Raw genomic sequence first — 21,736 nt, 5'->3', positions numbered from 1 at the left:
CCTAAAATGTCTGTCTTTAAGCAGAGTCTCCTCTTTTATAGGGCATCTATGCAAATAAGGTATGCAGAAATACCCCGATCTGATTTGATAATGTCTTTGGTGACGTAAATATGTAAACTTGATTGTGTCATATCTTCCTTCTTATTGGTTGGATAGCGAACGGTGATCTTTTTAACCAATCCCAGCTCGCGTTTTACACTTCCATCCACCAGTATAACTGGCATCTTTTTGCTGCTTCCAGGACATTTCTTTTTCGCTTTTCCTGCGGACTCTCTCTCGCAGATACCACTCGCTATGTCTGGCCGCGGAAAGCAGGGCGGCAAGGCTCGCGCCAAGGCCAAGACGCGCTCGTCGCGGGCCGGGCTGCAGTTCCCGGTGGGCCGTGTGCACCGCCTGCTCCGCAAAGGCAACTACTCCGAGCGAGTCGGGGCCGGCGCGCCGGTGTACCTGGCGGCCGTGCTGGAGTACCTGACTGCCGAGATCCTGGAGCTGGCGGGCAACGCGGCCCGCGACAACAAGAAGACGCGCATCATCCCGCGCCACCTGCAGCTGGCCATCCGCAACGACGAGGAGCTCAACAAGCTGCTGGGCCGCGTGACCATCGCGCAGGGCGGCGTCCTGCCCAACATCCAGGCCGTGCTGCTGCCCAAGAAGACCGAGAGCCACCACAAGGCCAAGGGCAAGTGAAACGTTTACGGAATCTGCCTGCTCTCCCAATCCCCAAAATCAAAGGCTCTTTTAAGAGCCACCCATCTTTTCTGGGAAGTGCTGAAATACTACAGAACTCCTGAGACGTTTGTTTCCTCACTTGCTAACCTTAAGGTAGCCTATTTCTAAGTTTCCTATTGTAAAAACTGGACAACTCCTCCCGGTACTCCCACACAATGGTCAGATGAGTTTAAGATGTTACATGTCTAATGCCTGGAGATTTATGAAACATTACATAAAATGCTCCCGCCAATTGCAAATGCACAAGCCATTCGCAGTAAACCAAGTGGCAATTCTCTGAGGTCGTGACTTCGGGGTGTAGGTTACGTATACAACAACGATAGTCATCGAGAGCATTATCTGTATGTTGAGATTGTTTAAAAGCGCAGTGTATACACATGTACGTAATTATAAACACACTCTGGTCAAAGTTGCGGCCACAAAGTCAAACACGCATGAAAGAAATGAGAGAACAAAGGAGACACACCTGACCAATCATATATCAGGGCGGGCTCTTCGAATTCTGGGGCGGCCTGAATTCCCGCTGCAGAAAGTTGTGCGTTTCCGTCTTTTCACACAAAAAGGAAATGAATGAAGTCCGCTGAAACCCGAAATGAAACCTCGGTTTTATGAATTCAATTTAAAGTGCATTAAGTAGACATATAAACTGGAATAACTTTTGATTCTATATTCAAATCTTACTGGAAATCCAATCATTTCTCGGAAAGGGAACCTGAGAACCAATTGGATCACAGCGCGGGACCTGCGAACCACACTGATCTCTCCTATAAATAGGGTCAGAAACGGCTCCTCGCTACTCTCCGGTTTCCTTTTCTGTGTAATTGTCATGGCTCGCACGAAGCAGACGGCGCGCAAGTCGACGGGCGGCAAGGCCCCCCGCAAGCAGCTGGCCACCAAGGCGGCCCGCAAGAGCGCGCCGGCCACCGGCGGCGTCAAGAAGCCGCACCGCTACCGGCCCGGCACGGTGGCCCTGCGCGAGATCCGCCGCTACCAGAAGTCCACCGAGCTGCTGATCCGCAAGCTGCCGTTCCAGCGGCTGGTGCGCGAGATCGCGCAGGACTTCAAGACCGACCTGCGCTTCCAGAGCTCGGCCGTGATGGCGCTGCAGGAGGCGTGCGAGGCCTACCTGGTGGGGCTCTTCGAGGACACCAACCTGTGCGCCATCCACGCCAAGCGCGTCACCATCATGCCCAAGGACATCCAGCTGGCGCGCCGCATCCGCGGCGAGAGGGCGTAATTCCCCAAGGCTGTTCCCTCCGGACTTTGAAAAAGGCTCTTTTCAGAGCCCCCTACTTTGTCAAAAACTGTTGTAACTCTTTCTTTCCGATTGCTCCCTTGGTGAAAGTAAGTTTCTCTTTTTCGAGAATACCCTGAAACTGTATTAGATGGATCCGCCGGTTTTTATAACAAAGAATCGGCTTTGGATTCATAGTAATTCTGTGTAATGTGTAACATTCCGTTACTTAGTCTTTCAAACTGCAGTTGTTTGATGAGGGCACAGAATGGCTCGTAGGTATTAAAGATCAAAAGGGATACTATTGTTGAGATTTCCCTCTTTACATGCCGCCTTTTACATCCTTTTGGGGTTGAAAGAAAAGAGCAACGTTTACGATTTCCATCCTCAGCAGAGTCAAAGTCTAGGTGAATCAAGTGAAATGCATTATTTCTTTTTAATGGATCTCCAGCCCACTGGGTCGGCCCCAGTAGACCAAAAAGTAAATACAAACATGATTCCTTTTGAGGTGGAGAAATTGGTCTTCAGGCCATTACATTATATGTTACCGAAGTGTCAAGTTCAAAATAATAAGCTGTCTCATTGTGAATTATTCTGATATATAACCATCAGTAAGGGAACATCGGGAAGATGAACCTGGTTCAAAGCAATATAGGACATTATCAAGATCAGCAATAGTTCAAGAAAGTGAAGGAAACTAGGACAGTCTCCCCACAATATTCCTCTTTGACATAAAAATTGGGGGCTAAAGGCAGGTAAGCAGCAATGACAGAAAAAGTGTTGTGGGCCCTTCCCCTTTTCCGCCTTAAGACAGGATATAAATTCTATACTGGAGACTCTTAAAAGCCCAGAGAGGGACCAGAGGAAGCCGCAGACAAACCTTACTGTGAGCTTCCTCCCATATACCTACCTTGCCATGGTTTTCGGTCCTTCAAGGCCTAAAAATAAAACTGCCTTCCCTTGTCCAGTCATTTCTCCACACATTCTTTGTTGAAGACGCTGTGTACGCTGCAGTGAGTGCTAAGGTACCTCTTCCAAGGGTTCTTCCCTGGGTTTCTCCCATGTGTACGCGAAATAAACACGTTAATAAACTTCTCATTGTTTTTATCCTGCTAATCGGTGTTTTGTAAAACGGGCCCCCGCCAAGAACCAAGATGGATAGAGGAAAAACTCACCTCCCTTACAAAAGAATGAGGACTAGAATAAAACCAAAAGAGCACATTTAGATCCAGAAAGTGTTATTATTCTACAGCACAATTACAACCTTTAGATGATCTTTTCTAATGCCATAATTTTCATCTCCAACCGACAAAAATCACTGAAATTATCAACATCCTACAAGTTACCTAAATTCATAGATTTTTCACAGATACTGGACCCTAATAAGCAGTCTAACAGAAGCACATCCCCCTTGAAATAAATTTAAAAAACAAAAACACTGGCAGGCCTTTTAAACTGCGCCATATGAGACAATGTAAAGAAAATGCAGTCTATTCCTTTACCTTAATTGGATATTTGGATATTTCTTAATAGGTTTCAGATCTGTTCTGGTCTGTGACCAGAGTCTTTCCCTTGTCCTCAGTGACCTCATGCCTGATGATGAGTGTGCCTTCTCATTTGCACTTTCCACCTCCCTGCTTACCAAGGATTTACCATGACACTGAGGGACTAGTGTTGAATTTCCCAGGCCTAAAGAAGTAGAAAGTACCAGCAGCTCTGTGACACCCTGTTTATCTCCAAGTCAGAGCCACATGACATCACTTGTTTAACTTGTTTCACAAATGTGAAATTGTGATTCAAAAAATATAAAATAAACATGTGACACAGAGAGTACTTAAATCATCAATGACTGAAAAGGGTAAAATGCTCCAAAAGGTTCAAAGAATATTGAAGAAATTAGGGTATTTATAAACAACTTAACACAGAAATATTGGAATAGGATTATTGAATGAGGTTAAAGCAAAATTAATAATGTCCAAGAAGCCATAAATCTTTGGAGTTAGAGCTGTTCCACCAGACAGAAAATACTTACAGCTCTACCAAATAAACCCCTGCTGAATTTGATACATTCAATCAATAGTAAATAGTGAGATGATCAAAGTCCATGGTCCTGCAATTCTTGTGTAGTCTTTAACCTTTTATGATACTAAACATCATGGCCCATCCTTTTGTTCCCTATTTCCAAGCCTCAGATAAAGTGTCGCATACTGTGAATCCTTACTGGAAAGAAATAAAAACATAGGACCTGCAAGATAAATTTCTATGAAACTGCATGATGTGACTCCTTGACATTGTACTCATCAATCAAATACACAGTAGACACTGTAACCTTTTATTGTTTCTAGACTCCAGACTGATTCACCTGATTTTCTTATCTGTCTCTCTTGGTCTTAGGATCCAGAAACAGTAAACCATTCTCGGGCCTTCGTTTTCATGAGATGGTTTTACATTTCCACAGTGATTACTTTGCTTCTTAAAAAAAAAAAAAAAAAAAAAAAAAAAAAAAAAAAGATAAGAGATTCTACATTCTCTTGTACAGAAGCTTAAGCACTTTTGAACTATAATTGCATTAGCAAACATTTTTGGATGTTCTCTCTCTCAAAAAAGTATACTTTTGGAAAAAAAAAATATGAGCATAGAACTTCAGGAAGTCTCCATCAGCCCGCCCTTAAAGAATTCTAAGGTTGACAATTTTTCGAGTTACCCCTCTTTTCTTGCTTTGATGGGTAATGTTTTCTTTGGCAAGCCTGTGTTCGCTCCCTAACATGATTTTATTTTTTAAATTTTTTTACAATGCTTCATTTGAGTTTGGGGCCAGTCTCTGGGCAACTGTATTTCTTAGAAACATAGATGGCCCTTGAACAAGGTTAGGGGTGCTGACCCCTTGCATAGTTGAAAATCTGGATAAAACTTTTGATTCCCCAGAACTTAATGACTAACAGCCTACAGGTGACCAGTAGTCTTATGGATAACATGAACAGTTGATAAACGCATACTTTGTATATTGTATTAGATATTGTATTCTTATAATAAGGTAAGCTAGAGAAAAGAAAATGCTATTAAGAAAATAGTATTTGCAAGCGCATGGATGGAACTAAAGGGCATTATGCTCAGAGAAATTAGTCAGAGAAAGACAGGTCCCATACGACTTCACGCATATGAGGAGTTTAAAATACAAAACCGATGAGCATAAGGGAAGGGAAGCAAAAATAATATAAAAACAGGGAAGAGGACAAAATATAAGAAACTCTTAAATATACAGAACAAACAGAGGATTGCTGGAGGGGTTGTGGGGGGGGGGATTGGCTACATGGGTAAAGGGCATCAAGGAAGACACTTGTTGGGGGTGCCTGGGTGGCGCAGTCGGTTAAGCGTCCAACTTCAGCCAGGTCACGATCTCGCGGTCCGTGAGTTCGAGCCCCGCGTCGGGCTCTGGGCTGATGGCTCAGAGCCTGGAGCCTGTTTCTGATTCTGTGTCTCCCTCTCTCTCTGCCCCTCCCCCATTCATGCTCTGTCTCTCTCTGTCCCCAAAATAAATAAAAACGTTGAAAAAAAAATTTAAAAAAAAAAAAAGGAAGACACTTGTTGGAATGAGCACTGGGTGTTGTACAGAGGGGCTGAATCACTGGAATCTACTGAGATCATTGTTGCACTGTATGCTAACTAACTTGGATGTAAATTTCAAAATAAAATAAAATAAATAAATAAATAAATAAAAGTATACCTATAAAAAAAGAAAGAAAATCATAAGGAAGAGATAATACCGTTGCAGTGCTTTATTGTGTTTCCTGAAAACCAGTGTGCATATAAGTGGATCCATGCAGTTCAAACCCCTATTATTCAAGGGTCAACCTTACATTGAATTTCCACCATATTTCAAAGCGCATGATGGCAAGGTTGGGTGAAAAAATCAAGAAGCAGAGAGGGGCAAGGAAGAATCCTTGAGCAGCGCTGCGTATAGAAAATAATGCAAGCCACGTACGTTATCTTAAATTTTCCACTAACCACATTTTAAAAAGTGGAAAGATGCAATCATTTTAATAATATATTCTATGTAATCCTAAATCTCCAGATATGTTTGTTCCAATCAATGTAAAAACATGAATAATGCAATATTTCGATTCCTTTTTTCATCCTAAATCCTCTAAACTGGGTGTATATTTCATCCAATCTGCTACTAAATTTTGATTGGAAATAACTTGATTTGCATTTCAATACCATAAACTTTACCGTTGGCAAATTGAGTTCACACGCCCACCTTGTTCAAACATACGCCAAATTTTCCAATAACTGAACAGAGTAATAGCTCTTCAATTTAAGTTATTTAATATTAAAAATTCAGTCCCTCACAGCATTAGACACATTCCGAATGCTCAAAAGAGGGTCCAGAGCACTTTATCAGACAATGCTTTCTTAAAAGGAATTGTGTTTGTGGTGTGAAGGTGGTGATGGAAGCTGGTGGTTAAATGGAAAGTATATAAATTTAAATGTAGCCATGTAAGGGTAGCACTGACCTCGAAAAGCGAAGATTTGCCCATACATAGATATAGAGGTCATTAGGAAGAAAAACAAAAACAAAACCTGAACATAAATCCAGATTACAAAATACCAGATTGAGGGATTTAAAAATATGGAGGGGCGACTGGGTGGCTCAGTCAGTTCAGAGACTGACTTCGGCTCAGATCATGATCACAGGGTCCATGAGTTCCAGCCCCGCATTGGACTCTGTGCTGACAGCTGGGAGCTTAGAGCCTGCTTGGGATTCTGTCTCCCCCTCGCTCTGCCCACCCCTGCTCAGGATCTGCGTCTCTCTGTCTCTCAAAAGTAAAAAAAAAAAAAAAAAGTTAAAAAAAAATTAAGAATATCTAGAAGGAAGGCAAGCCCTGGGGCAGGAAGACAGAATTTTCTCAGGCAAAGTGGCCGTCCCTGTGTCTCACACTGGACCTGACATTTACCCTTTGACTGCCAAACCATCTTTGTGATTAACATTTCCATCCTGCGGAGGAAGAACCTACAGTGAAAATGAGAGAACACAAGCCACAAAGCAGGACGTGGGCCTCAGAAGGTGAAGTGCAGGGAGTGCAGGCGGCAAGCCAGGGGACAGGCCTCCCCATGAGAAGCCCCCACCCGTCACACTCGTGTTCGTGTCAGGCTGCGGACTGCAGTTCTTTTCTCGCTCCCTAAGACCATCCTCCCAACGTCACTACTTGACCTCGATGTAAAGTGGACAAAACTGCTTGAATGGGAGGACAGAAGGGAAACACTCCAATACATTTCAGACATGCGACTAGAATTCAAACCAATGCCGAATTTCGACTGCGACTTGCCCGAGGTGTGTAAGGGTCCTCACAGTTCAGCCCGGAGAAGCAGATGTTAGCTTGACAGCTGCCATTATTTCGGTCCCTTGATTGGCCCGAGACGTTTCCTTACAGGCCCTTAAACAGAGCCTTCTTGCGTCTCCGCGGGTACGCGCGGCCTCGCGCACTTGTGGGCGGGGATAAACTCGCTGCCCCGGCCCCGGCCCCTCCGGCCCTGTTCTCAATAAGGTCCGCCACAGGGTTATAAATTAGGATTTCGTCGCTGTGTAACCTAACTTCGCTGCTCTGTTTTACTGACCGGAGGACATGTCTGGTCGCGGCAAAGGCGGGAAGGGCCTGGGCAAGGGGGGCGCCAAGCGTCACCGCAAGGTGCTGCGCGACAACATCCAGGGCATCACCAAGCCCGCCATCCGGCGGCTGGCCCGGCGCGGCGGCGTCAAGCGCATCTCCGGCCTCATCTACGAGGAGACCCGCGGGGTGCTCAAGGTGTTCCTGGAGAACGTGATCCGGGACGCCGTCACCTACACGGAGCACGCCAAGCGCAAGACGGTCACGGCCATGGACGTGGTGTACGCGCTCAAGCGCCAGGGCCGCACCCTCTACGGCTTCGGGGGCTAAGACTTTGCGTACGAGAAGTGAATTCTTTGCCAACCCTAAAGGCCCTTTTCAGGGCCACCTATCCATGCACTAGAAGGAGCTAGCGACGCTGTTTGTTTCCTTTTCGTGGGAACTGAGGTTACTGAACGTATTTTGCGATCTGAGTTCTATGACTTCCGTATAATTTAACCATGTTTACTCCTTGCCCGGGGGCATTAAACATCAAGGCAGCCATTCAGGTTTATGCTCACGGCCTTTGTCCATGGGTTTTTCTATTTTTCAGACGTGCCCACACTTCAAAGTTGCAATCCATTTATAGACAGACATGTCCCAAACATGAGATTGTACATTTTTCAAATCCAGTTGCTATCTGGAAATAAAGCTTGAATATGAACTGGAGGAAACACCATTAGCCTACTCTGTTCAAGGAAAAGCAAAGTGAGAATGCCCAGCTACTACGTGGTAACTAGGGGGAAGGGTTTGATGTGAGAGGCTTAGACCGAGCTGTAGACTGCGGCCACCTGTAAGCAAGCCTCCTAGGTGGCACGTGGGGACTTTTTCGCCCCTTTTCTCTCTCATATTTGGATTATGTAAAATAATTGCCAATAAAATGTATTTAAGCCACAATGATTTGGGGGTTTGTCTTAACCTTGTCACATCTATTCCCTGATATTCCATAATAAAAGCAGCAATGTTAAGTCCTCTCACAAACCCGCCGGTGCCTCCTTTAAAGCCAGAAAGGGAGCTACACAGACACCTAGCCCCGTGCTAGGGCTCAACCACCTGCAGTGTTTTCTGATGTCCACACTTACAGAGGAAGGAGGGAGGAGGTCTCCAAAATGATAACCAGGCAAATTGTCTTCTCTGTCTTCACTTCAAGAGAAAGTCACTGGCAGTAGCCTAATTAAAAGCACTTCAAGGTATTTGTAGCCTTTGTCTTTACCTCTTAGCATCAATTCCTGCCTCCAGGCAAATTGAACTAGAGTAATGAAGGGACAGGGGAAAGGAGGAAAACCGTTATGTTAGTGAACTTTCTTTGGGTTCTTAGCCTTGATTTTTCTTGATGGGTCCTGTGATGGCCTCGTAGGATGTCCGCCAGGATTCCCCCTCCTGGTGCTCACCCTTGTGATCTAGCCCCCTTGGGTGTGAACATGACTTGTGACTTATTTCCAACCCACAGAGTACTACAAAGGTGACTGGATGTAATTTTTCTGTATATGATTATTGTTAACTGACGTGTATGTTGTGTAATATCTATCCTCCTTGACTTTAGCATGCTGGCTTTGACGGACCAAGTATCCGTGGCAGCATGCACAAATGCCAAGAAACCCAGGGGCTCTTTAGGAAGTGAGGGAGGCCTAAAACCAAAAGCCTACAACCATTCAAGCCAACAGCCAGCAAGAAAGAAAATGAATTCCTCAGCCCTACAAGCACAAAGAGACAAATTCAGTTAAGCAGTGAGTTTGGAAGATGGTATTTCCCCACGCAAGCATCCAAGAGACCTCTATCCGAGGTAACATCTCAATAGCATCCTGGTCTAGGACTCACCTAAACTCTGCCCAGACCCACAGAAACTCACACTGTACATGTGTATTGTTTTAAGAGAGTAAAGGCAAATGAATTGTTGTGCAGCAACAGCTAATGCAGTTAGCTAACACACTTAGCATCTTCAATCAGTGTTCCATCTAAGATAACATAACATGAACTGAAACTGCAATCATTATCTAATGGAAGACATACGTTTTAAAAAGGAAAAAAAGGGGGGGGGAGAACAAACCTATAATGGGAATATTCCCTTTGACAACTGTGTAACCCTCACACGTATCTCCAACATAAGTATACCTACGTCGTGCCTTGCAGGCTTCCCTAATACCAAGCCTATAAACAATGACGTGCTCAACAGCATACATCTAACTCATTTGACTTTCAGCAGCACAAAAACAAACCGTCTACTTTTCCATAATTAACACATGAAACCCAATGATTTTCATCCATATCTTCTGTGATCCCTGCATACCTAGATCTTTTCTTATTTTTGTTTCATTTGAGTTTTTCTCTGTCTAAATGAATACAGAACGATACAGCAAAGGCAAGAAAAGAAAAACCATGTAAAAGTGGATCAAAATTAGGGTTTAGGAAAATGACTCAACATGCTGTGCAGTTGATTACATCAATAACATACAGCCAAAATAAAATGGATGATAAATTCATTTTAACGTACATTTGAAGAATTGTCGAAACGGTCTACAATAGATGCTATGATTAAATTCTGCAGTGCAGTAATACCCATGCCTAATTTAGATCTATTATGGGATGAATGACATTCAGAGTTTGGTGTCCTGTGCAAAATAATTTCTCATTGCACGAGTTGGCCTTTGTGAAATACATATAATTATGTTGTTATAATGTGGGCATTGTAATGAAAACAAATAACCAAAGTACATGTACTTAAGTACAGACAACTGTAAGTTACAGACACCCAGTGTGAAATTATTTTAAAGTCTAATGATTGAACAAAGAACCAAGTAAAAATTTAAAGAAATCACACAAAAACTATACTTTCAGGGCTTTAGCCAAATTCCTACTATACACATTTCACGTAATCTATGTGGCTCTAAAGATTAACATAAGTTCCAATAAACATCTCATACTATAACTGTTCTCACATCTTATGGAAACAGGTCTGTAAAAAGACAAAACATGCTTTTAAAGCCAGTTGAGGAACCTTGCTATTACAACTCTTTATATGCAAAAGTGAGTGGCTCTGAAAAGAGCCTTTGGGGTTGGGTAACAGGACGCTTACTTGGCAAGTCTACTTGGAGCTGGTGTACTTGGTGACGGCCTTGGTGCCCTCGGACACGGCGTGCTTGGCCAGCTCCCCGGGCAGCAGCAGGCGCACGGCCGTCTGGATCTCCCGGGACGTGATGGTCGAGCGCTTGTTGTAATGCGCCAGGCGCGACGCCTCGCCCGCGATGCGCTCGAAGATGTCGTTGACGAACGAGTTCATGATGCCCATGGCCTTGGACGAGATGCCCGTGTCGGGGTGCACCTGCTTCAGCACCTTGTACACGTACACCGAGTAGCTCTCCTTGCGGCTGCGCTTGCGCTTCTTGCCGTCCTTCTTCTGCGCCTTGGTCACCGCCTTCTTGGAGCCCTTCTTCGGGGCCGGGGCCGACTTCGCTGGCTCAGGCATGATAAACAATACCAAAAGCAGAAGAGTTGTGACCAACAAGGAAAAGAGTGAGGTGGGAAAAAAAAAAATCCCGAGTATTTATATCACGTATATGCAAATGAGGGTCCCAAAGTCTGAATTTTGATTGGACCAAAACTGACCAATAGATTAATAGCATGCAAAAGCAGCGTTGCAAACCTGCTTTTTTATTGGACTAAAAAACTAACTCTTCCAGAGAATCCAATAGGTTAATTTACAATACCGCTTTATTGCTCAAAGTGCATTCACCAAAAATCAAACAAAAAAGAAAAAAGAAAACCTCTCAATAAAACCTTATTTTAAATTATGAAAGTAGAAACTTTCGAACTGGCACGCGAAAACGAGGGAAGGAAATTCTATTATATAGCCCAGTAGAGTCCTAACTACTGCTCCTTTGGGTTTGTCATAAATTATCCAGGACACCTCGGGTCTCTTCTGACAAGAATGATGATATGCTAGACTATTATCATTAAGGTATGTTGCAAAAGACTCGATCACCGCCATCTTTTTTAAGTTTCAGCATTGCAAACGTTTTCCTCAATGCTCACCCCATTAGACCCCGACTGACATTTTAAATCCATTAAAACCAAACAGCAGAGTCCAATCACCAGTTTGAGTCAAATACGGTATTAAAAAGAACGAGGGGCTCCAAAACATTGGAATTTTAACGTGCGAATCCGGAAATATAAAATTCCTTATGTGTTAACATTATGTCTTAGACCATACTGGAGTGAACTAGATATTTGCTGTAAATAAAATGAAGTGGAACTCATGAGATATTATACAGTGGGATTTTCAAATAGGACAGGAAATACCTTCCGGATGAAAACGAGATAACTATGCAGAAAATGGCGGATTTTTTAAAGAGAAATTCTCAAGTACTGTCTTGTTTCAAGAACACCGTACTTTGTATAGACAAACAGAAGAAAAATTCAACAGAATTGTTTACGAGAATTATGGAGTTTGTCGGTCCTATTTGTTGTGTGCCAAGCATCACAAGGGAAACAAATAGCTTAGTGATTTTTTTCCCCCAAGGGGGCCGGGAACAAGTCGGTTAATTGAAATTAACCAATCAGAAACTAGCACGGAACAGATTAAACCAATGCTAAATCTCAGGGAGCACTTCCGGAATGGAGCTCCAGTTGACTCACCGGGATTGCCCACAATCCAATCAGAGTGATTCTCCCCCTGTATAAATGCAGGGGCGAGCTGTTACCCTGGTTTCCTGACTTTGCAGTTAAGCCATGGCTCGCACGAAGCAGACAGCGCGCAAGTCGACAGGCGGCAAGGCCCCGCGCAAGCAGCTGGCCACCAAGGCGGCCCGCAAGAGCGCGCCGGCCACCGGCGGCGTCAAGAAGCCGCACCGCTACCGGCCCGGCACGGTGGCCCTGCGCGAGATCCGCCGCTACCAGAAGTCCACCGAGCTGCTGATCCGCAAGCTGCCGTTCCAGCGGCTGGTGCGCGAGATCGCGCAGGACTTCAAGACCGACCTGCGCTTCCAGAGCTCGGCCGTGATGGCGCTGCAGGAGGCGTGCGAGGCCTACCTGGTGGGGCTCTTCGAGGACACCAACCTGTGCGCCATCCACGCCAAGCGCGTCACCATCATGCCCAAGGACATCCAGCTGGCGCGCCGCATCCGCGGCGAGAGGGCGTAAACTTGATTTCCGGATTCTGTGCCAACTTTGAACCCAAAGGCTCTTTTCAGAGCCAACCACTCTGATCTATAACAGATGCCGTGACACTTAAACAAGTAAGTTCCATTGCCAACCGAGCTCAAACTTGTAGCAGGCCTGAAAGACATATAGGCCTGTCTTAAATTAAGCTCTCAAGCCTTTGGTCTCCTGAAGTTTTCCTAGTGTGTTTAGTTACATGGTTTTACTTTCAAACCCCTATTTCTCTGTATGTTGCATAGGTCTGACAGGTTTCGTTCTGGCTCTAGGATTTATGGGTTTTATTCTAAACTTCGAGTATGGTCTGTTGCACCTTTTTGGTATTGTGACCGTTCCCTTGCCTCTTCCATCCTACAGGCTCTTTGACTTTTGCAACGTTACTTGGCGCTGTTCGAGGGGTGGCCCGTTGTGTCTTTGGGGGCCTGGGCTGAGCCTTCAAGGCTTCTGGTTATCTATTTCTCCCAGGGTTCACCGTGTTGAACTTAGAGAATCCCAAGGCCCCAGAACCCTTGGTCGGCACTTAGCTGAGCAGAATTTGGGGACCCAAATCACTAGCAACCGCCAGACCTATGAAAGGTGATCAAAGATCTCCCCCTAAGCCTCTTAAGGGGAGCCAAGGCTTGGGTTATTAGCTGGAGCACAAAAAAGTAAGAGGGTAGCGTTTCCTGAGAACTTCTTGCCGTCTATCCTTCCCGGTATATCTACCAGACTAAACAACCCAACCAAGAGCGGTTTGGGTGGGTCTCAGAAAGTACCTCTGGAAATGAACGCAGGAATGAGGATCCTTTCAACTGACGCTTTTTTTTTTTTTTTAAGGTTTTAAGGAATTTCTACACCTAAATTGGGGCTCGAATTTACAACGCAAAAATCGAGTTGCATGGTCTATGGACTGAGCCATTCAAAAAGGCACTTTTGGTTTTCCTAAATTCTCTATCTTACTCTCGATTTAAATCTTATGAGACTACCTCATTTATCAGTAAAACATGACAATCCTTTGGAAGCTGGAGAGCTTTCTTAAATTATTCTGTTCAATGCCTATAAGAAAATGGTTTGATGCTATTATTAAACAGATGTTCCTTTTCCATGAAAATAACAGGTTTCTCAATTTCTAAACCGGTAACTGAATAGAAGGGAAATCAGGAATTCTGTTCTAAAACTATTCAGGGAGTTATTTGGAAATGTAGAAGGATGTTTACTAATTGGGATACACATACCACTTGGAAGGATTTCATCTCTCATGTATTTAAACGCTTCGGCAAATTTGAGTTTGAGATAGGAAAAGGTATCCTTAACTATAGAATTGAGAAGCTTCTATCAAAAAAAACCAAAAACTTTTAATGGACTGTTTCACCTCAAGGGTCACTAAGGAAAGGGACTACTGGGGTGGAATACTTAACATTGACAAAGCTATACATAAAGTGCACAGACAAGTCAGCCATCGTAAAAAGTCCTAGAGGTTTTATAGAAGAAATTTTTGTTCTTGCAACTCTTTCAGACATTGAGACTTGGGGATTTGGGAATAGGGAACTCTGGATCCATATGGAAAAGAGCTTAGCTATCCATAGCTAAAATCAGTGGAGTGTTTTATATGTGTAATGTTGGATAAAGGCATTCATATTAGAGTGTGGTTTCCTACTTCCTTTGAAATTCTAGCACAGTGAGTTTTTTTTTAATCTGTGTTCTGTCTCACCGGATGTTGGTCATCAGGATATGAGGACCCAGTGGGCACAGAAAACATCTTTTTATGTCATTAAATCCACCAGAATATGTAGAATGGTCCTTCGCCTGAACAAACCCTCAGAAAACTTCTTAGTTAAATTGGAATTTAAAAAAATTATTGCACAAACAGATTACTGTTTACTACAGTCCTGACTATAGAAATAAAACATTAGGGGCACGTGGGTGGCTCAGTCGGTTAACTGAAGTCGGTGTCCAACTTCGGTTCCAGTCATGATCGCTCGGTCCATGAGTTCAAAGCCCCACATTACGCTGCGTGCCAACAGCTCAGAGCCTGGAGTCTGCTTTGGATTCTGTGTCTCCCTCTCTGCCCCTCCCCTGCTCGCACTCTGTCTCTCTCAAAAATAAATAAACATTTTTTTAAAAAATGGTAGAGTTTGTGTAATTTTCATATACAATTTTCCTAAGTAGAAATAAATTGAGTGGTTACAATGGGCCAGAAGTCAGGTATAAGGTTCCACAATGTAAGAAAAAATAGTAGTACTTGATATCAAATTGCTTTTAATGAATTTTTATTTTATTGGAGAAAGATCACAAATTATGACTCAGGTCACATTTCATATGTACCTACTGGTAATTAAGTCGTATATGCATTTCGGGTTTATCTGGTTGCCTGAAACTACATCACTTTTCTTCACTGTATAATCTCCGAATGACCAGGCACTTTCTCTTATAGAACTGATAGCTAAAATCAAGACAATTCAGAAGTTTTATTTCATTTTGCATACACTTCCTACCGCAACTGGCAGCAGAGGGATATTGATTTTTTATATCTGGAGATTTTTTTTGCCATGAAAGCATTATAAATATTTTTGGTTTTCTTTCTGTAGTAACCCCAACACCTTCGGCAGCATAGCACGAGTCAGAAAGTAAGGGAGGTAATACCTAAGTCAAGCCATGGGGAAGAGGGGCATAAAAGGGGCAGAGAGATTTATTACTCTTGGCTTCCTTCATAGAAAGACAGAAAATAAAATTACTAATTCTGATTAATATCTGGGGATAATCCCACCTATTGGACAGGATTAAAAACTCAGTCAATTAAAATGAGATATCGCCTCACACTTGGCAGAATGGCGAAAATCAAAAACACCAGAATCAACAGGTGCTGGCTAGGATGTAGAGAAAAAGGAGCCCTCACGCACTGTTGGTGGGAATGCAGATTAGTGCAGCCACTGTGGAAAACAGTATGGAGGTTCCTCAAAAGGTTAAAAATAGAACTCCCTTAAGGCCCAATAATCACATTACTGGGTATTTATCCAAAAGATTTTTTAAAAAACACTAATTCAAAGGGGTATAGGCATTCCTTTGTTTATTGCAGCATTATTTACAATAGCCAAACTATGAAAGCAGCCCAGGTGTCCATGGATAGATGAATGAATAAAGTAGATGTGGTATATAGACAATGGAATATTATTCATCCATAGAAACAGAAGGAAATCTTGCCATCTGGCAACAACTTGGATGGAGCTAGAGAGTATAATGCCAAGCGAAATAAGTCAGAGAAAGACAAACACCATATGATTTCACTCCCATGTGGAATTTAAGAAACAAAACATGAACAAAAGGGAAAAAAGAAAGAAAGACCAGCCAAGAAGCAGACTCTTAACTATAGAGAACCAACTGGTGGTTACCAGAGGCGGGGGGTAATGGGTTAAATCGAGACTGAGGATTAAAAAGAACACTTATGGGGAAAAAAACAACAACAACAACAAAAAACCTTAGTCAATTGAAAACACAAACCTTAGAGTAGTGGAAAACCATGACTGAGGCCCTAAGGTGTAGTTTAATGAGAGAAAAGAATAGAAGCATTATAAATTTGCCATTGATAATAATGGCACCCAATTGTTAAATGTCATCAAAGCACATTATCAGAGGCTAGACATGTTAATTAGGGGAATTTATTCAAGGAGATGGAAGTTGAAATGGAATTGGGAAAACTCTCCCAGGCAGAGAGGAGAGAATGGCAGGTGAAGAAAGTTGTTTAAAAAAAGAGAAAGAAAAACAAAAGAACAAATGAGAAGGCACTGAAAAGAAAATTGGAGTTGTTATTAGCGCTAGTTAATGCAAGCAGAAAGTATTATTATGAAAAAAAAAAATTGACTGCAAAGTTCCCACCTGAACCTAAGGCAATGGGAAGCCAGTCACCCTATGCATAAGACAGATCACAGAATGACCAGAATTGCAGAGTTCGGGGCTGGAAAAATTAGAATTAGGACCCTGGGTAGGAAACAGTAGAATCATCCCAAGACGGAGAAGCTACAGAGAGCATGTGAGAAAGGCGGAAAGATCACTTACCGAGACTCTAAATAAACATCAACCTGATTTAGTGACTGAGTGACAGGAACAATTGGGGCCTCAATACAGTGACAGGAATTCAGTGTGCCGCCTCCCGTTATAAGAAGTCAGGAAATTACTAAGCAGAAGGAGAAAGTGGTTACTTCAGACTGGTCCTGAAAATTGTATTTATATTGATTGATTGATTGATTGATTGACTGGTTGTGTGCTTCTGAGAGAACTACTCACAGGGGCTCCTGTCTGATGTTTGCCATCTGTAAGTGTCAATCTCTCAGGTTTTTCTAAACCTGGGCTTTTGCAACAATAACAGACAGACCACCTTGGTTCACCAAGAGAGCATCAGAAACCCAAGCGTGAGCATTGCAAGAGACCCTCAAGGGAGACCATCCCAGGGACATGGTCAGTGATGAAACACGGTGACTGGGAATGAGCTTCCTGTTCCCTCGTCCTCTGGGTGCAGAACACTAAGACAGCGGTGGTCTTCCTTACCCAGGACGTTAGCTATAACAAAAATTGGGGGAGATGGGAAAAGATTTAAATAAGTTCTGATGCCTGTGAAAACCCTGTCCTGTCCCAGGGAAAGGAATCCGAATACGAATATACGGAAACCATAGAAAAACTAGGACCTTGATTAAATCATACTTAGCTGTGTCTGAGGCATTCCAAAGGGCTTGTGAAGTAGTTAAGTCACAACGGGCCTGAAACAGAATTACAATAACTCTACTACCTTCTGGAGGAGGCTGAAAATGAAACCAAGAACTCCACTCCCTTTGTAGCTGATACAATACATGGGGCACACGACGAAGTAGAAACAAAGAAACTTGTACTTGAGACCCAGGTCCACCGTTCGGTGACAAGCCAATTCTGGGCAGATCATCCTTCCAAACCACAATTTTCTTTTTCTTTTCTTTCTTTTTTTAATTTATTCTTCAGAGAGAGAGAGAGAGAGAGAGAGAGAGAGAGAATCACAAGCAGGCTCCGCACTGTCAGCACGGAGCCCAGCCCAGGACTCGACCTAACCTGAGCTGAAACAACAGCTGAACGCTTAACCAACTGAGCCACCCAGGCACCCTCAAGCCACAATTTTTTTTTTAACTGTGAAACCAGCATTTTAACTATACCTAATGCAAAAGCCTCATAGGGAGGTGGTGACAGAGCACCCTGTAAACTGTAAGGAACTGCAGAGACACTCGTAGTCATTTTGACCACTCACTGAATGCCCTGTGCTGGCCTCATTCTCTGATCCCACCTGGCTCTGCATCAGAAGTGAGCTCTCTCATCCTGCGTTCGAGAAAGCGCACGGGTCTCTTGCCACTTCTCTTTTCCGATCCATACAACCTCTTGTCTTCAAAAAGATTCTTTTGAGTCAATATGTCACATTCCCCCATTTATCCAGATCTCATCCTCAAACAAGTCACTGTCATAAAGAGTTTGGGGGGCTCTTTCTGGAAAGAAGAAATTATGAGCTGCAGCTGTGATTCGGAAAAGTTGAACCCCTGCTTAGAACAGCTAGGAAGAGGGGCGCCTGGGTGGCTCAGTCGGTTGAGCATCCAACTTCAGCTCAGGTCATGATCTCGCGGTCATTGAGTTCCAGCCCTGCGCTGGGCTCTGTGCTAACAGCTCATTGTCTGGAGCCTGCTTCAGATTCTGTGTCTCCCTCTCTCTCTGCCCCTCCCCCACTCACGCTGTTTCTCTCTTTCAAAAAGTAAATAAACATTAAAAAAAAAAAAAAAGAACAGCTAGAAAGATACTCTCGGATACATCCCCCAGGCCTGTTTTAACAAACTTTGAAAATAATAAATGTTAATAAGCTATTAAGCCGTAAGCGTAGGGGAGGAAGGCTGCAAATCAAGAAACAAAGTCAAAAGGGACTTGAACCTTGAGTAATCTGTGCCCACTGGAGATGTGATCAGCAGTTTCTGAGTTCTTTCCTGCTATGGACCCTACGGACGGTCTGAGGAAATCTGGACACCTTCTCCATACTTAAAGCATACTGGATAAGAAAGCGACATTAAAATGCAGTTATCAAAGTGTATTTCTTTTAAGGATGTGTATGCAATGATGTGTTTCATCAGGGACACATCAAATAACAAGGGGCACCAGGTGTAATGATGAATGTCAGTGCCAAGAGCTCAGAGGAGTGCAAACTTCATTTCAAAATACCTTCAGTACTTGAAACTGATAAGAAAACGTCTGTGGTTGTCATTACTGGAAAAGCCACAGGCACTAGCAAAATGCGTTGTGATTAGTTGCCTACACACATAATTGAGGGAAATGCCAAATTGCATGTACTCCTTGAGAAAATAAAGATGTTTCCCCATCCACCTTTACAGCCCCATAATGATCAGATTTTTGCCAAGATTTCCCAGTAAAATCAAGTGGACTTCCTTGAAATTAAATAAGTAAGTAAGTAACTAAGTAAATAAATAAATAAATAAATAAATAAATAAACAAACCAACCAACCCACCTCGGCCCTGGTAGAAGATCAAACCCATGTAGAATCCAAATGTTTTGCTCTGGTCACCGCAACTCCAACTCCGGGAACTTTCTAACAAACCACGCAGACTCCCAGAGATTTTTCTTTTATTGCGTTTCACCCTTTCTATTCTTTCATTATTCGGCATAAATATTCAAGCCAACCATGCCTCCCTGGGACCTCTCAGCAATCCAGGGGAAGGAAATCTGGCAGAGAGGATGAATAACAAACCACGAGAGAAGACTTTTACCCTTTTTAATGTTCCTTAGCCTCGGAGTGCTAAATAATTATTCGGCTTTAGAGGAGAATAGCGTGAATAGTGCCCCAAAGGAGGCCTCAAACTTACCAAGGGGGGAAAAACAAAAAACAAAAAACAAAAAAACAAGATTTTCTACTGCTCCACAACATATACAAGTTTTAATGTCAACCTCTAACTGGCGCAGTATTTTTCTACCACTGGGGGCACAGCAAGTCAAGAGTACCTTCTGATTGGCTAACTCAGAACAACATCTGCAAACCAATGGGAAAGAAACATTAGGAAACATCCAGTGACTATAATAGCCCCTTCTTCAGACCGGCTTTTTACACAACAGCCCCTTCTCTAAACACGTGTGGGCGCGGGAAACGGGGCGGCAAGGCTCGCGCCAAGGCCAAGACGCGCTCGTCGCGGGCTGGGCTGCAGTTCCCGGTGGGCCGCGTGCACCGCCTGCTCCGCAAGGGCAACTACGCCGAGCGGGTGGGGGCCGGCGCGCCGGTGTACCTGGCGGCCGTGCTGGAGTACCTGACGGCCGAGATCCTGGAGCTGGCGGGCAACGCGGCCCGCGACAACAAGAAGACGCGCATCATCCCGCGCCACCTGCAGCTGGCCATCCGCAACGACGAGGAGCTCAACAAGCTGCTGGGCCGCGTCACCATCGCGCAGAGCGGCGTCCTGCCCAACTGCTCCCCAAGAAAACCGACAGCCACCACAAAGCTAAGGGCAAGTGAGGAGTTACCCACTCACGGTCCCTGCCCCTAACAGTCAAAGGTTCTTCTCAGAGCCACCAAACTTCTCGAGAACTGTAGCCCTAGTGACAGGAGCTTACAGATTAGAATTGCAGGGAGAGGCGGCAGGTCCCCCTAGAGCCACTGAATTCGAAAGCCGCGGACCAATCACATGCTCCGGCGGGAGTGTTTGAACAAGAGGGGAGGAAGGAAACTAAAAAGGCTGACGACGGATGAGTGTTAAGACTCTTCCACTTGAAACAGAAAAAAGTGCCTTAAAGATACCAGTTAAGCTCTTCCACTTGAAATAGTTGGGTGGCTCTGAAAAGAGCCTTTGAGAACTCGGAGGCAGGACATGCCGCTACAACCTTCACTTCTTCTTAGGCGCAGCTTTCTTTGCCTTTGTCGCCTTAGGCTTGGCAGCTTTGGACTTGGCCGCTTTGGGCTTCGGGGCCTTGGCCTTGGCGGGGCTCTTGGCCGCCTTCTTGGGTTTGGCCGCTTTCACCTTCTTCGGGCTCTTGGCCACTTTCTTGCCCGCAGCCGCCGCCGCCGCGGGCTTCTTCGCCTTCTTCGGGGTCTTCTTGGCGCTCTTCTTGGGGGTGCCGGCCCCCGCGGCCTTCTTGGCTTTCTTGGCCGCCCCGGCAGCCTTCTTGGGCTTGGCCGCGCCCGCCTTCTTGGCTTTGGGCTTGGCCTCCCCGGACGCCGCCTTCTTGTTGAGCTTGAACGAGCCCGAGGCGCCCGTGCCCTTGGTCTGCACCAGGGTGCCCTTGCTCACCAGGCTCTTGAGGCCCAGCTTGATGCGGCTGTTGTTCTTCTCCACGTCGTAGCCGGCGGCCGCCAGCGCCTTCTTGAGCGCGGCCAGGGACACGCCGCTGCGCTCCTTGGAGGCGGCCACGGCCTTGGTGATGAGCTCGGACACCGGCGGCCCGGACGCCTTGCGCTTCCCGGCGGCAGCGCCGCTCTTCTTCGCCTTCTTCTTTACAGGTGCCTTCTCTGCGGGTGCAGGCGCCACAGGAGCGACTGGCGCGGTCTCCGACATCCTTCCGCGTTGCCAACTAGGACAAAAAGTAAACTCAAACTGTCAGGGCGGCGCGTCTCGGAGGCCGGCGGCGGGGGGTTTATATAGCGAGTGGCTGAGTGATGATTGGTTGCCTGCGCCGTGCGCCGCGCCGCTCAGAAGGGCTCCTCCGCTCTGCAGTGTGGCTGTGTTTCTTTCCCCTTAAAAAAGAAGAAAAACGTAAGAAATCTGGGCATGAAATAATTAGAGATTTGGGGGAAACGGATCCGAGAGTGTTCAGGCTTCATCCCTGCCTTATTTGCTATCCCTAGTTTCAAAACCAGTAACCTGAAACTTTCCTGATTCCCCCAACTCTCTTTAAAACTTCGGTCAAATTGAGACAACTTTCAGATTTTCCTTAAAAATACTATTTCTCTCTGTTCCCATTGCACGTCTGTCTTCCAGGACATGGATCTGCACCTTCTTT

The 21,736-nt window shown here is 44.7% G+C and overlaps 5 protein-coding genes and 1 pseudogene across 5 annotated transcripts; 4 read left to right on the top strand and 2 right to left on the bottom strand.

Annotated features, from left to right (window-relative positions):
- Window positions 1-395: 395 nt before the first annotated feature.
- Window positions 396-21,366, bottom strand: LOC112853457 (histone H1.3). Its single transcript, XM_025916994.2, has 2 exons — window positions 20,627-21,366; window positions 396-639 (listed from the first exon to the last, which is right to left on the bottom strand). Exons 1-2 carry the CDS (start codon window positions 21,289-21,291, stop codon window positions 411-413), a joined length of 894 nt encoding a protein of 297 aa, XP_025772779.2. The 5' UTR covers window positions 21,292-21,366; the 3' UTR covers window positions 396-410.
- Window positions 1,509-3,079, top strand: LOC112853492 (histone H3.1). Its single transcript, XM_086706052.1, has one exon. The coding sequence runs from the start codon at window positions 1,556-1,558 to the stop codon at window positions 1,964-1,966; it is 411 nt and encodes a 136-aa protein (XP_086562178.1). The 5' UTR covers window positions 1,509-1,555; the 3' UTR covers window positions 1,967-3,079.
- On the top strand, window positions 7,550-7,960 carry LOC147580665 (histone H4). Its single transcript, XM_086706054.1, has one exon. The coding sequence runs from the start codon at window positions 7,588-7,590 to the stop codon at window positions 7,897-7,899; it is 312 nt and encodes a 103-aa protein (XP_086562180.1). The 5' UTR covers window positions 7,550-7,587; the 3' UTR covers window positions 7,900-7,960.
- LOC112853480 (histone H2B type 1-C/E/F/G/I) lies at window positions 10,074-11,107 on the bottom strand. The gene has a single exon (XM_025917026.2). The coding sequence runs from the start codon at window positions 11,069-11,071 to the stop codon at window positions 10,691-10,693; it is 381 nt and encodes a 126-aa protein (XP_025772811.1). The 5' UTR covers window positions 11,072-11,107; the 3' UTR covers window positions 10,074-10,690.
- Window positions 12,302-12,796, top strand: LOC147580664 (histone H3.1). The gene has a single exon (XM_086706051.1). It carries the CDS (start codon window positions 12,334-12,336, stop codon window positions 12,742-12,744), a length of 411 nt encoding a protein of 136 aa, XP_086562177.1. The 5' UTR covers window positions 12,302-12,333; the 3' UTR covers window positions 12,745-12,796.
- Window positions 15,567-20,270, top strand: LOC112853775 (histone H2A type 1-E-like; annotated as a pseudogene).
- Window positions 21,367-21,736: the final 370 nt, after the last annotated feature.

The sequence above is a fragment of the Puma concolor genome, chromosome B2, assembly GCF_028749965.1.
Source record: "Puma concolor isolate L17-30 chromosome B2, mPumCon1.1.hap2, whole genome shotgun sequence".
Taxonomy (NCBI): domain Eukaryota; kingdom Metazoa; phylum Chordata; class Mammalia; order Carnivora; family Felidae; genus Puma; species Puma concolor.
The sequence above is the reverse complement of the archived record's forward strand: the minus strand, read 5'-3'. Positions and strand labels throughout refer to the sequence as shown.

Excerpts from the sequence above, each read along its gene's own strand:
- LOC112853492 (XM_086706052.1), top strand. The coding sequence starts at position 1,556 with ATGGCTCGCACGAAGCAGACGGCGCGCAAGTCGACGGGCGGCAAGGCC.
- LOC147580664 (XM_086706051.1), top strand. The coding sequence starts at position 12,334 with ATGGCTCGCACGAAGCAGACAGCGCGCAAGTCGACAGGCGGCAAGGCC.
- LOC147580665 (XM_086706054.1), top strand. The coding sequence starts at position 7,588 with ATGTCTGGTCGCGGCAAAGGCGGGAAGGGCCTGGGCAAGGGGGGCGCC.
- LOC112853457 (XM_025916994.2), bottom strand. The coding sequence starts at position 21,291 with ATGTCGGAGACCGCGCCAGTCGCTCCTGTGGCGCCTGCACCCGCAGAG. Across the intron at positions 640-20,626 it reads AAAGCTGCGCCTAAGAAGAA|CACGGCCTGGATGTTGGGCA; the intron begins GTGAAGGTTGTA and ends CTTGGGCAGCAG.
- LOC112853480 (XM_025917026.2), bottom strand. The coding sequence starts at position 11,071 with ATGCCTGAGCCAGCGAAGTCGGCCCCGGCCCCGAAGAAGGGCTCCAAG.